Source organism: Scylla paramamosain, chromosome 35 (genome assembly GCF_035594125.1).
Source record: "Scylla paramamosain isolate STU-SP2022 chromosome 35, ASM3559412v1, whole genome shotgun sequence".
Lineage (NCBI taxonomy): Eukaryota > Metazoa > Arthropoda > Malacostraca > Decapoda > Portunidae > Scylla > Scylla paramamosain.
The window spans coordinates 16521664-16534417 of record NC_087185.1 but is presented as its reverse complement, the minus strand read 5'-3'; the positions used below and the strand labels follow the sequence as shown (position 1 = coordinate 16534417).

Genomic DNA, 12754 nt, shown 5'->3' with positions numbered 1-12754 from the left:
AAACCAATATTATTTCACTACAACTCCTCTATCATACACAAATAGTCGTGTATATTTATCCTATCCCATATTCTGCAGTTAAAAGAGCGAGGAGTAAGTGATTTACCGGAACTTAAATAAGAAGTTGGAAAAGGCCCTGTGCAGTTACCATGGCAACGGTGTAAATAAACAAGTGATGTCATAACTTTACCACCGGACTACTGTGGTTGGGTCTTTGATTAATATTTTATTACAAGAGACTTTCAGGGATTTCAAGTAGTGATATAACGTTAATTCCTTGCCAGGCTGTCTGTTTTCACTACACTGGTATAAACTTGTCATATTATTGAGGAAAAACGAAATACATTAAGAGAAAGAAGAGAAAAGTGTAATCTAGTGGTTGGGGGAGAAAGTATAATGGTTGTCAGTGTGATAATGTGCTGTGTTCAATCTTAGCAAAGACACAGTGCGTGAGATCTGCTAATATTTCAGTACAAGAATGAAATGAAACTTAGAAAACTGATCAGAAAGTGAGAGAAAGGAGACTTGGAATGGGACTCGTCTAAATATTTTATGAATCACCCAGCAAATCACCACAATGACGGCCAGGATAGCCTATTGCACGGACATGGAAAAGTCTGTCCTGTCCAATAACTTTGAGAAAAGAGGCTGGATACAAGTGGGGCCAGATGATGAGTGGAACTTTTATTGGTAATTACGCATTAGTGAAATTATACTTGATGCATGAATGACTTGGCAATATGAACACCCATAGAGTAAAATGCATATAGGTAATATTGCTGGTTAATGTTATCTGTGTGTATCTGTGTGTTTGACAGGGCTGGGGCTCAGACGTGCCGGTCTCTCTTCAGCGTCGACAGTGGCTACCGCATGAATGACAACCAGTAAGTGCCTGACTGCAATAAGTCACTCGGCCTACACGTGGCAGTTCATGTGTATTTATATGCTGCATTTAAGTTCCCTATACACCAACCACGTGATTACTACGTCTATTCTGATCATCTACCACTCTAAAAATGAACTAATGTCCCTTTCAAACAAAGCCTTATAAAGATGGAACCCTTTACTTCTAGTCCTATCATTACCAACGATAAGAATTTCATCTATATCACTTCTGCTATAACCCTTATGCTGCTTATCAAATGCCTTTATCAGATCACCTCTTATTCCAGCACTTCTAAAGAATAATTGTCTAATATAACAAAGAGATTAGAAGCGATGGAGATGTGGTTGTGGAGGAGAATGATGAAGATACCATGGACAGTAAGAATGACGAATGAAGCACTACTGGAGATGGTGGGGGGGGTGGGGAGAGTTGATGAGGGTGGTGAGAGGAAGACAGCTAAGGTTTTTCGGGCATGTAACTAGGAGAGAAGGGCTGGAGGATCTGATTATGACTGGAGTGGTGGAGGGAAGCAGGGGAAGAGGAAGACCAAGACTAATATACATGGAGGGATCAGTGAAGCTTGCACGGAAGGAATGACAGGCGGGCAGTTCATTAGAGCTGCAAGGGACAGAGAAAGATGAAATCCATGGTTGCTGACGTCCAGAAGGATATGACACAGCGGTAAGGTAATAAAACATCTGTCTCATCAGCTTCCATCTCCCACAGCTGAATGCATATTGTACAACTCGTCCTCTACTTCCTCTAGGATGATCAACCACTTCCCAACACACTACGAGCTCACCAGAAAGGATCTCTTAGTGAAGAACATCAAGCGTTACCGTCGGGAGCTGGAGCGAGAGGGGTCCCCGCTGGCTGCCAGGGATGCTACGGGTGGGTTACCTTCTCCTCCCTCATGTGATGAAGTGTGTGTGGGATTCATGGCATGTGTTTCGAAATGTTTTGAAATACTTGAAAGAGCTACAGAGATGATTAGTTGAGTTTTCATGGGTGTTTTTTCTTTAATTCGATTGATGGTACGTTACAAAAATGCAGGGTTTTCATTGGTTGTCAGCACCAACAACGAACCATTAAAGGGGCAGTATTCTCTTAATAATTTTCAAGAGTTACTTTAACTATTAATATATATTCTGTACATGGCTTATCTCAATTTAACAATTTCTTATGGAAATTACTGGTATTTTCAAGAATATTTCTACCCTTCTATTGATAGTTAGATATAGCTTCTGCACTACGGAAGGGAAGAACACCTATGAGAACCCACCTAGTCAACTCACTGGCTTAAAAAAATGCTACTTATAATCCAATATGTTTCAATATACAGCCATCTTAAGTGCATAGAAATGTTCCTCTCCCGCGACTCACTCTTCCTCTCACGGCGTCTTGCAGGGAGGTACATTCATCTGGACTTCCTCCCCACCACGTTCATGCTGCCGGCGGACTACAACCTTTTCGTGGAGGAGTTTCGGCGGAATCCCAACACTACCTGGATCCTCAAACCCGCGGGGCGCTCTCAGGGTGTGGGTAAGTGTGCTGCCGGCGACATTAAAGACTTCTAAACACTTCTGCGCCACACCTCCACTACTTTCGAAAGGCTCTAGTTAAAATGACACGGGTTATTAAGAGTGTTTATACTGTTCTAGAGACAGATTAACAAGATTTCTACATTACTAACGGAAAAAACACTCTTGAGAACCCTACTAGTGATCTGTGTGGCCTTTGAAAATAGTCGTGGTGAGAACAAAGCCTTTCTGAACACGGACGCATAACACAACACAAACATTTCCTTAAATTAACAAAACTCTTTCCCTCTCGCTCGGCTCCTTGGCAGGGATCTTTCTGGTGAACAAGCTGGCACAGATCAAGAAGTGGTCCCGGGACACCAAGAGCTCCTTCAACCCAGCCCTTGTCAAGGACACGTACGTCATTTCTCGCTACATCGAGAACCCTCTCCTCATCGGCGGCAAGAAGTTTGATTTAAGAATGTAAGGGACTTTTTTACGATTTTAGTCTTTGCAGTTCGTCTTACCCTTTATTTTCTCTCTCTCTCTCTCTCTCTCTCTCTCTCTCTCTCTCTCTCTCTCTCTCTCTCTCTCTCTCTCTCTCTCTCTCTCTCTCTCTCTCTCTCTCTCTCTCTCTCTCTCTCCTTCTTTCTCTTCCTTTCTGCTCCAATGTTAGTGAAGAATGTTTAATCTTAGTCTCTATCTGTTGTGACTTCTTTTCTTTCCCTCTTCTTCTTCTTCTTCTTCTTCTTCTTCTTCTTCGTGGGATTCACGAAGAACATCAGTATTGGTTCCTTTAGAAATAACCTACTTATGCAACTCCTTTAATTTTTTCATGAGTAAAAAGTAACATATGAATTTTGAAACGATGTTCTACGACTGCAGTGCTTTTCATTCTGCCATGAAGAAGAAGAAGAAGAAGAAGAAGAAGAAGAAGAAGAAGAAGAAGAAGAAGAAAAAACAGTATCGATGGATTTTAAATATTCTTCTATAATTGCAGGTCTATAATTTCTACCTATTTCATGATAAAAAAAAGTACAGTATATTTGAAATCTAAATAATCTTCCACTTCTACAGCTCGTTTATGTATCTTCTTTCACAGGTAACAAAAGGCACTTAAGTATATTGTAGTTCTTTTTAAACTAATCTTTCACTACTGCAATCTGTTTCATTTGTCTTTTTTTTTAACAGATAATAAAATGTTCTATAAATTTGCTTCCTTTGTCGCTGATGAGGAGTAATTTCAAACTTGCATCGTGACTTCCTGCCTGTAGTCTCAACTCTTCCGGTGTCACGTGCGGGTGGGGTGATGGAAACCGAGGCAATGCATCACAGTCATCACTCGCGCGTGCGTGACGGAACTGAAGGAGGAAGACCGGTATTGTGGCTCTGATGGTCTACTGGTTCACGTTTTTAAGGTCGTAAATAACAGGGAAGGGTCTCATTATGAAGGGCTAGGGATAAACTAGTGCATGTTGTCGCGCCTTGGTGTGAACATATATCTGCCTAGCTGTTGATTACTTAAACTCCTAGGATGTAGTAGGGTTGTCCACAAAACTGTCCCTTTCTGTCACTGGCCGACGTCGCTAAGAGTGTGAATGATGTGTGTGTGTGTATATGGGAAGGAGGTGCTTTGTGTGAGTCAACCTGTGTGTGATTGCTGGCCTGGTACATGGACAGACAGAAATAACACATGCCCTGAAAGGATGAATTAGGTAATCAAATAGTTTAATTCACGGGAATGTATCATGCAGACACTCACTTATCGTTTTTACTCCTACTTCTCATTATAATTTTTAAAAACTGCATCTTTCTTTCTGAGCGTACATATTTATATATTTTTTTCACTAATGTCAACTCCGGTAATGGAATCTAATTAATTGCCACTCACCATGCAGTCAACCACTCGTCATTTTCGGAACTTCGCATTTATCATAATCGTAAATAAATTTATATGCCGAGCGATGTTAAATTACCAAATTAAATTGTCGAAATCATTGCTACGTATTTTAAAGACACCTACGATTTTTTATCGCACATTATAAATTTTGAAAACATTGACTACGATTCCATAATTATGATGGTAGTGGTGGTTGTGGTGGTAGTGGTGGTGATGGTTGTAGCGTAATGTTCCATATTATGAAACACGTCTGTGCCGCACCTACACTTCATTTAACAGACCGTAGTTGAAAATACGCGCGTTTTTAAGGGTACTTTTAACAAGAATTCTACAAGATTAACAAGATTTCTACATTATTAACAGGAAAAACACTCTTGAGGGCCCGGCTAATTATCTTTGTCTGTGGTCTTTGAAAATAGTCGTGGTGAGAGAGCAAACCGTTTCAAAATACGAATATCAAGTGACGCCTTTGGTGTTCCAGGTACGTGCTGGTGACGTCCTATAGGCCCCTGAAGGCGTACATGTACAAGCAAGGGTTCTGCCGGTTCTGCACGGTTCGCTACGACACCTCGGGGCAGGAACTGGATAACATGTTCGTGCATCTCACAAACGTCTCCATCCAGAAGCACGGCGTGAGTTCTCCTACCCTCGTACTCCCGTGCCTTCCTTCTTTACATTTTCCTTTCTCGCACAAAAGTCTCAATCCACTTCCCTTCCTCTCACAAACACGTCCATCTACTTTCCTTCCTCTCACAGACATTTCCATTCACTGTCCTTCCTTTCCTGCGCCTCTCGGATTGAGTGAAGGGGGCGGGAGGTTGACAGAGGTCTTTACATGGTATAGGGAAACAAGAGTGGCTTAAGCATAAAATCTGAAAGGATATCCTGGTGGCAGGGGATTGAGAGAGAGAGAGAGAGAGAGAGAGAGAGAGAGAGAGAGAGAGAGAGAGAGAGAGAGAGAGAGAGAGAGAGAGAGAGAGAGAGAGAGAGAGAGAGAGGGGGGGGGGGCAAGTGTAAAAGGAACCAGAAACAGAAGGATACGAGAAAGGGAGGAATGAAGGGAAATGCAGCAAGGCGCGCGTCTTTGGGAACATTTCTTTTGATTAATGTACTCAAGCTGTCGACGGCGCGCTGTGTGAGGGCAGTACATGCAACACTAACAATAGGACTTCTTTCCCTGTCTTGCTTGGAACATTTATTTTCTTGTGTTTGGATGTAATGGGTGCGTTGTGCAAGATACAGTATTGTTGTGAGTGAGGCGAGAAGCGGGTCTTTTAGGATGTACGCTGTAGTAACTCTTAGGCATGCGAGTCAGGAACGTTCCCTTCTGTGTGTCGCTCGGAACACTTCTCTTGATTAAGGTGTTCATAATGTAATATGCGTGTTTCGTGACATGGAATGACTGTAGAATGCATGTAACAATTAGCCATACACATATAGGCATCAGTAATACTTTTCTCCGAGTCATTTGGTTAAATTATTTTGTTTATCATGTTAAAAATATAATAGATGTGTTGAGTGTCACGCCAAAAGCTAACACTAAGTACAACACTAGGGCCATATTTAGAAACACTGCTGTCTCTCACCACGGCTATTATGAAAGGCCACAGATATGAATAGCTGGGTTTTTAAGAGTCTTTCTCCTGTTGATAATGTAGAAATCTTGTATAAACACCCTTAAAAACCCGTGTAACTTCATCTAGAGCCTTTTGAAAGTAGTGGAGGTGCGGCGCAGAAGTGTTTCAGAACATGGTCCTAAGCCTTATGCATAGCGATCAAAGGACATCATCTACAGGAGGAATACAACAGCGTGCACGGCGGGAAGTGGCCCGTGCGTACCCTTCGGCTTTACCTGGAGGGCACGAGAGGCAAGGCGCGCACGGACAAACTCTTCGCAGACGTGACGTGGCTGGTGGTGCATTCCCTGAGAGCCGTGGCCCCCATCATGGCCTCCGACAGACACTGCTTCGAGTGTTACGGTTACGACATCATCATCGATGACCAGCTCAAGCCGTGGATGATTGAGGTGCGTGTCGTGCCTCTAAGACTCACACTCGGAAACGCTTTGCTCTCTCGCCACGATCATTTTCCAATGCCACACAGATGATTAGTCACGTTCTCAAAAGTGTTTCTCCTGCAAATAATGTAGAAATCTTGTTAATCTGTCACTAAAATCACCATCACTAACACCATCACCACCACTACTGCTATTACAAATGCTACTGTTTCCCGCACGCTTCTCTTCACTGTCAGTTGTTACCGTACATCGTGAAGCTCCACCGATGAGATTTTCCAACCACCCTCAAAAAAAAAAAAAAAAAAAAAAAAAAATCACTCTACCTTTGTTAACATTCGCCCCGTTATGTTAAGTGGAGGGTTTTATGCTGAAATTATTTAGGGGAAAGTTCTACAAGGAGGAGTCTTCGTGGGTGGAAATGACTTTGGTGGAAATGAAATAGGCGGTGCTATTATGGATGAAATGACAGAGGTATTATTGTTACGGGTGATATGACATAGAGGTGGTGTTGTTACGGGTGAAATGATACAGAGGTGTTGTTACAGGTGAACGCCTCGCCCTCTATGACCTCCACCACAGCCAATGACCGCATCATGAAGTACAAGCTGGTGGACGACATCATCAGCATCGTCTTGCCTCCTGACGGCGTCCCAAAGTCAGTACAAGTCTTGCCACATCATATCACTTCTTAAGTCTACCTATAATACTCTTCTTAAATCTATTTGTTTATTAATTTTGCTTTTATTTTTGTTACCTTACTTGCACTGCCCAGATTTATATGCACGTTTTCTTATTAAGAATAAAAGAAAGAATGAACTGAACTGCAAAGATTATTTCAAAAGGAACCATCATTTCAGTTCTCTCTCTAGTGTTCGGGAAGGCGGCTTCCCCCATGTCAGGATGATAAATTCCTTCCGAGATTTGCAGAGTTGTTTTCCCAATAAGATGATTTTCATATAGTTTAAAGACGTGAGGGAAGCTGCAAGAAACCGGTAGGCCTACAAGTGGCAGTCTCCGTATTGCATATGTTCCTGTCATCCCCGTCCGTAACTATCAAATCTAATTTTTCCTTAGAGTTACTTATGAACTTGATTTATGAGTCTATTCCAGTCATGTACCACTCTGAGAGAAAAAAATGTCTCTCTCTCTCTCTCTCTCTCTCTCTCTCTCTCTCTCTCTCTCTCTCTCTCTCTCTCTCTCTCTCTCTCTCTCTCTCTCTCTCTCTCTCTCTCTCTCTCTCTCTCTCTCTCCCCTTTTTTTACACTAACATTAGCAAGCTTGAACCCATCACTTCTTGTCTTACTTGTATTAACCATACGAGACTCTGTCAATATCTCTCAAATGTTACACATTTGTCCCTCACTTATGTTAAGAGACAAATTAACCAAGTTACAAAGACTCATTCCTGGTGTTCTTGGTTCTGACTCCTCGCAGCGTGCACTGGAACAAGATTCCCGCCAACGACAAGAGCGGAGACTTCGAACTTCTGTTGGATGAGGAGCTGTACCAGAACAGCGACCATTCCGCCACCCACCGCGGCAAGAACTCTGACAGGCACTCCGCCCCGCGATGGAAATAACCCGCGACCAAGAAGTGTGTGAGGCCAACCTCCACACTTCATCCTCGGCACCAGACAGACAGCTCGGCAGCACCACAGGGAACAGGAGCTGAGAGGACGCCGGCCACCCCTCATCCCACCAGCAAAGCCGTGCAGTCCCAGATGGAGGTGGCGTATGGAGAGACGAGATGAGCTACGGATCTGCTGCCGCCATCGCCTCCACGACCTCCTTCAAACAGCCTCCTGAATATCTTACCTTGTTTTTACATTGGCTACAGCACTCCCTTTCCCAAGGTGAAAAGAATGTTTGGATGATCCGACAAGCTGTAGGAGCAGTCAAACCCATAATACTTAAACTGTACACATACATACTCGAGCAGGTTCTTGCATCCCTGTCAAATCTACTGAACCATCTCAGCTCTTTAGTTGATCAGATAATGTGATCGACTCGACGGTCAAGTGGTACTGTACTGTGGATTCATAAAACTCTGTAAATGTTAACTGAGTAACCTTTTTAATGGCTTACTGTATAGTGGTGAGCGCAGTGTGGCGGGAGAGGAGCGCACCCCGACGCTCAGCCTGGCCTGGTCGGGGACACCCAGGTCCAGCCGAATGAGCTGAAGGCCAGACCCAGGCTACCCCGCCCTCCAGCGCCGCCCACCATGAGGTTTCCGGCGGTACCTTCACCGCATCAGGCCAGACCGCCGTCAGGATGCAGCCCCTAGCAGCGCCGCACGCACGCACCACATACACAGGCTCATAACAGAAGCATGTCGTCTCGCGTTGCCACTACAGCTACAGAGGTGTGACGCAAAAAAGTGTGGCCACACGTGGACACGCGGCTCTAAGCTGGCTGCTGCAGGAGGAACGTGATGTCCTTCCTGATGCTCTGCGGCTCGGTGCCCGGGTCGTACCGCATGAAGGGCTTGCCGCTCTTGGTGACGAGGAACTTCTCCCAGTTCCAGCGGACGTCGTGGGTCTTGAGGGGCGTGTAGGACAGGGAAGACGGGTCGGCGAAGGTCTGGCGCGTGGAGGGGCAGTACGCCTGCGGAACAGACACGCCCGTCACCACCAGTCCATCCTGTCACTCACCATTACCTTAACACGCTCAAACCATCAAGGCAACATGGGCCATTCACTTTTTAATACTCCTGGATAATTCTCTTGGATAATTCACAGCATAAGCTACTTTAATAATTCCGAAAAATTCCATTTTGATTTATGATATAGGCATAATTTCTTAAAATCTTGTCTTTTGAAGTCTTCCTTTAACACCTCAGCCTGCTTGTTTGAACAGTTATGTACACTGCAGCACAGGGAACATGCATCATGGTGACCACTGTCCACTGCTCCTTATCATTATATTTGTAATGCTAAATTCCTGACGCTTAAGACAGACCACTTCCACCCTTCATGCAGGCTGCCCGAGGCTGTCCCGGAGGGCGGCGGGCGTCAACATGCATTACCTTCAGGTAGGTGTACAGGGGGTGCTCCTCCTCCCCATTCACGTCGATCTTCTTGAAGAATGGGAAGGTGGGCTCGAAGCCGTTCCCGGGACGCACGTGCTTGAGACCATTCATCAGTTCGTCGCCGTTGCTCGCTGGTTCTTGCTGAGACGGGAAATATTCATAGGTACTTGTGTTTACAAGTATCCTGGGATTCTAGCACTGGGTTGCATTGGGCTTTAGTTGAATAGTTATCAATCTAAGAAAGAGATTTGTGTGAAAATTGGCCTGCATGTAGTGCTTTAGTAACCTGATGAAGTGAAATTACATTAGATGAAAATTTAATGGAGCTGCACTGAGCAGGCTCCTCGCATGCTTACGTTCTTGTGTACATAGATAGGCTGTAAGGAAAGAATAAAGCCTTGATTTTTTATCAACAGCATTTTCGGCTTTATCTTTATAAGCACTTACTATATCTTGCAGTTTAAATATGCAACGCAGCAAAATTTTACAAGCTGAACAGTAAAGAGTTTTGTACAAGTCTAACACAAGACATTGTTTGTTTCACCCTTCCCTTTTTTGATCCCTGCATGTTATGATGACAAAGGACGAAGAATGACGGACCAACTAATCCTTCGTGGCGAACATCCTGAGAATCGAACCACCAACCAATGAACGCACGCGAACCCCAAGTGAATGTGAACTGAATAGAGGAGTCACGTACCTTCCCGAACTGGTTGCAGGGGAAGGCGAGCACGGTGAGATTGGAGAGGGAGTTGTGTAGCTCATTCAATTGGTGGTACTGGGACGTGAGGCCTCAGTAGGTGGCCACGTTCACGATTAGCACCACCTGTTGGCGCCAAGCACTCCATTACCTCGTGTAACATTCACACATTCTCACTTTCTATGGATTTGTACTCAGTATCAAGAATGATCCATCTCAAGAAACGACGTCGTGGCAAGACACTATATACATTCCTTTTCCTGTCTCTAAACAGTATACAAACCAGAATAACTTTATTTTTTTTTATCTGACACTCACACACTATTCTGTCTCCCTCATACACACAGAAACATATGCATTCCTTCATCATACACACCAAAAAGTCCCTCCCTACTCTAATATTCTGGTCACAACTACATCCTGCAAGAGTGACATCTGCTGGGGAACAAGAACACGTAACCCTGACCATCCTCTACTACACCTGTGATTCGCGAGGGACGTAGATTACCCACCTGTCCACGGTAGTCAGACAAGGAGACGTTTCTGGTCTCGAAAAGATCCAGCTCCTCGAAGTCATAGATGGTTCCTCCTTCAGACTGGTGGTGGTAGCAGGGCCTGGATGCCACCCTGTCCTGCGCCGCCACTCCCACCGCCGCCAGAGACACCAGCCCCGCCCACAACATCCTGAGGGAGATAGTACAGGTAGGCATCAATAAGTATGTTCTTAAAATGCTTCGTGGACTTGTGAGCGATTATTTGTGGTGCCCGTCAGTGTGTGTGTGTACTGCTACTTGGCGTACAAAGTTCCTAAATCCTTCTGTGCCTCAGATGACATAACTTTCCTGTCATTTCATTACTGTGTCCATAAACTGTGTGATCCAACGGCATCCTATAACCAAAGCTGTATACGGAAATGCGTGCCAGTGTCCATAAAGGTATGAGAAGAAAAGGCTTATGCAAGATGGAAGGCCTGGGATCAACACCCTCCTTACCTGCAGGCTGGGAACACACTACGCACTGCTCGTCCTGCCGGCGCCGGGGGTCGCTGGGTAGCGGCAGGTCACCAGCTGCTCAAACCCTCGGACAGCCCAAGGCCAACTTTTAATGGGTGCAATCAGGGCTCATCAAGACCTGCCGCACTGGACGAAGCGGTCTGCCACACCAACGCGCCACAGCTGTGTGCACCTGGCAACTGGCGGATCTCGACCTGCTCCACCTGCGTCAATCCCAACCCTCGGCAGATGACCAGAGCCAATAGACTCACTGATCCGGGGTCTTAAACGCTTTGGACTTATATCAGGACTATTTTCAAATACCACAAAGATGATTGCTTGGGTTTTCAGGAGTGCTTTTCCTATTGATGGTAAGGAATCCTTGCTAAACTATTACCGCTACCATGAACACATCCTTGACGACCCACAACAACTTCCACTGAAGCGTGTTGTATGTCGAAATAAAACAACGAAACATTGAGAATACGGTTCATGGACTCAGTAACCGAAATGATGCACTTCCGGAGGCGTGACTGCTGTGTAGTGCGTAGCGCTTCACCACATAACCATGACCACGTGACGAGGGGCGGGTGCCTCTGAATCACTTCTGCGCAGCACCTCCACCACATTCAAAGCGCTCTGATTAAATTTACACTAGTTTTAAGGATGCTTTTTACAGTTCTAGTGATAGATTAATAAGATTTCTACATTATGAACAGGAGAAACACTCTTGAGAACACGTCTGATCATCTCTGTGGCCTTTAAAAACAGTTCTGGTGAGAGAACAAAGCGTTTTTGAGTATGGGCTGTGCTATTATTTACATAACACTCAACAGTTATATTGGTTTAATGACTGGAACGTGCAACACAGCGGAGAAGAGGGCCATATTGGGTTGTGCATGAAGAAAATACGCCTAATAATCAGTTTTAGTGTAGTCAGTAAGGAGATTCAAAATAATAGTTAACGAATTCATGGACATTGATGGGGGTGTACATGCATCACACAGGGACTGCCACGTTTGGCCCGATTGGCTTCCTGCAGCTTCCCTGTGTTTTGTTCTGATGTTGAATAGCAAGAGATCCAATGTATGTCTAAAGTCTATTAGTCTTCTAACCAAAGGCAACGGCTGCGTCTCCTGAACAGGGCAATACGAGGTTATATAAAAGAAAACCAGGAACAACGAAAAGAAATTGAGGTCACCGAGAACCTTCAGCGCCATCTGTTGAGTCTGCCCTTAACTACAATACTGTACATTTCAAGATAAGCTGTTATACGAATAGTAATTTTTGAAAACGACGAACGAAAAAAATGACATAATTCCGATCCTTCAAATCCATTAAATTATTATTATTATTATTATTATTATTATTATTATTATTGTTGCTGTTGTTGTTGTTGAATTACAAATGAAGTAAGCTCATGCATTATTACCACTTTATCTAAGCAATATCATGATCGGCTTTACTGAAAACATTTATGACTAAAGCATCTTATATTCGAGTGTTGCTTCATAAAGAACACAACAACAACAACAACAACAACAATAATGATAATAATAATAATAACAATAATAATAATAATAATAATAATAATAATAATAATAATAATAATAATAATAATAATAGAATAAAATAAATATGATAAGTAGGAATCATCTTAGTGTCAGATAGTGATTCATTATAGAACATTCCTTGAGAGAGAGAGAGAGAGA

The 12754-nt window shown here is 43.8% G+C and overlaps 1 protein-coding gene and 1 pseudogene across 2 annotated transcripts; one reads left to right on the top strand and one right to left on the bottom strand.

Annotated features, from left to right (window-relative positions):
- Nucleotides 1-12: 12 nt before the first annotated feature.
- On the top strand, nucleotides 13-8229 carry LOC135090709 (polyglutamylase complex subunit TTLL1-like). 2 transcript variants are annotated; one of them, XM_063987713.1, is made up of 9 exons: nucleotides 77-690; nucleotides 819-884; nucleotides 1653-1777; nucleotides 2294-2428; nucleotides 2736-2889; nucleotides 4788-4938; nucleotides 6102-6332; nucleotides 6869-6978; nucleotides 7758-8229. In XM_063987713.1, the coding sequence occupies exons 1-9, from the start codon at nucleotides 578-580 to the stop codon at nucleotides 7900-7902; spliced, it is 1230 nt and encodes a 409-aa protein (XP_063843783.1). In that variant the 5' UTR covers nucleotides 77-577; the 3' UTR covers nucleotides 7903-8229. The 2 variants fall into 2 exon arrangements, with proteins under 2 accessions (XP_063843784.1, XP_063843783.1); XM_063987714.1 differs by lacking the exon at nucleotides 6102-6332 and having other exon boundaries at nucleotides 13-690.
- Nucleotides 8230-8376: 147 nt separating this feature from the next.
- On the bottom strand, nucleotides 8377-11250 carry LOC135090711 (glutathione peroxidase-like; annotated as a pseudogene).
- Between the last annotated feature and the right edge of the window lie 1504 nt (nucleotides 11251-12754).

Coding starts and splice junctions, on each gene's coding strand:
- LOC135090709 (XM_063987713.1), top strand. CDS start 578: ATGACGGCCAGGATAGCCTATTGCACGGACATGGAAAAGTCTGTCCTG. Junction 2,429..2,735: donor GGGGCGCTCTCAGGGTGTGG/GTAAGTGTGCTG, acceptor GCTCCTTGGCAG/GGATCTTTCTGGTGAACAAG. Junction 6,333..6,868: donor TCAAGCCGTGGATGATTGAG/GTGCGTGTCGTG, acceptor GTGTTGTTACAG/GTGAACGCCTCGCCCTCTAT.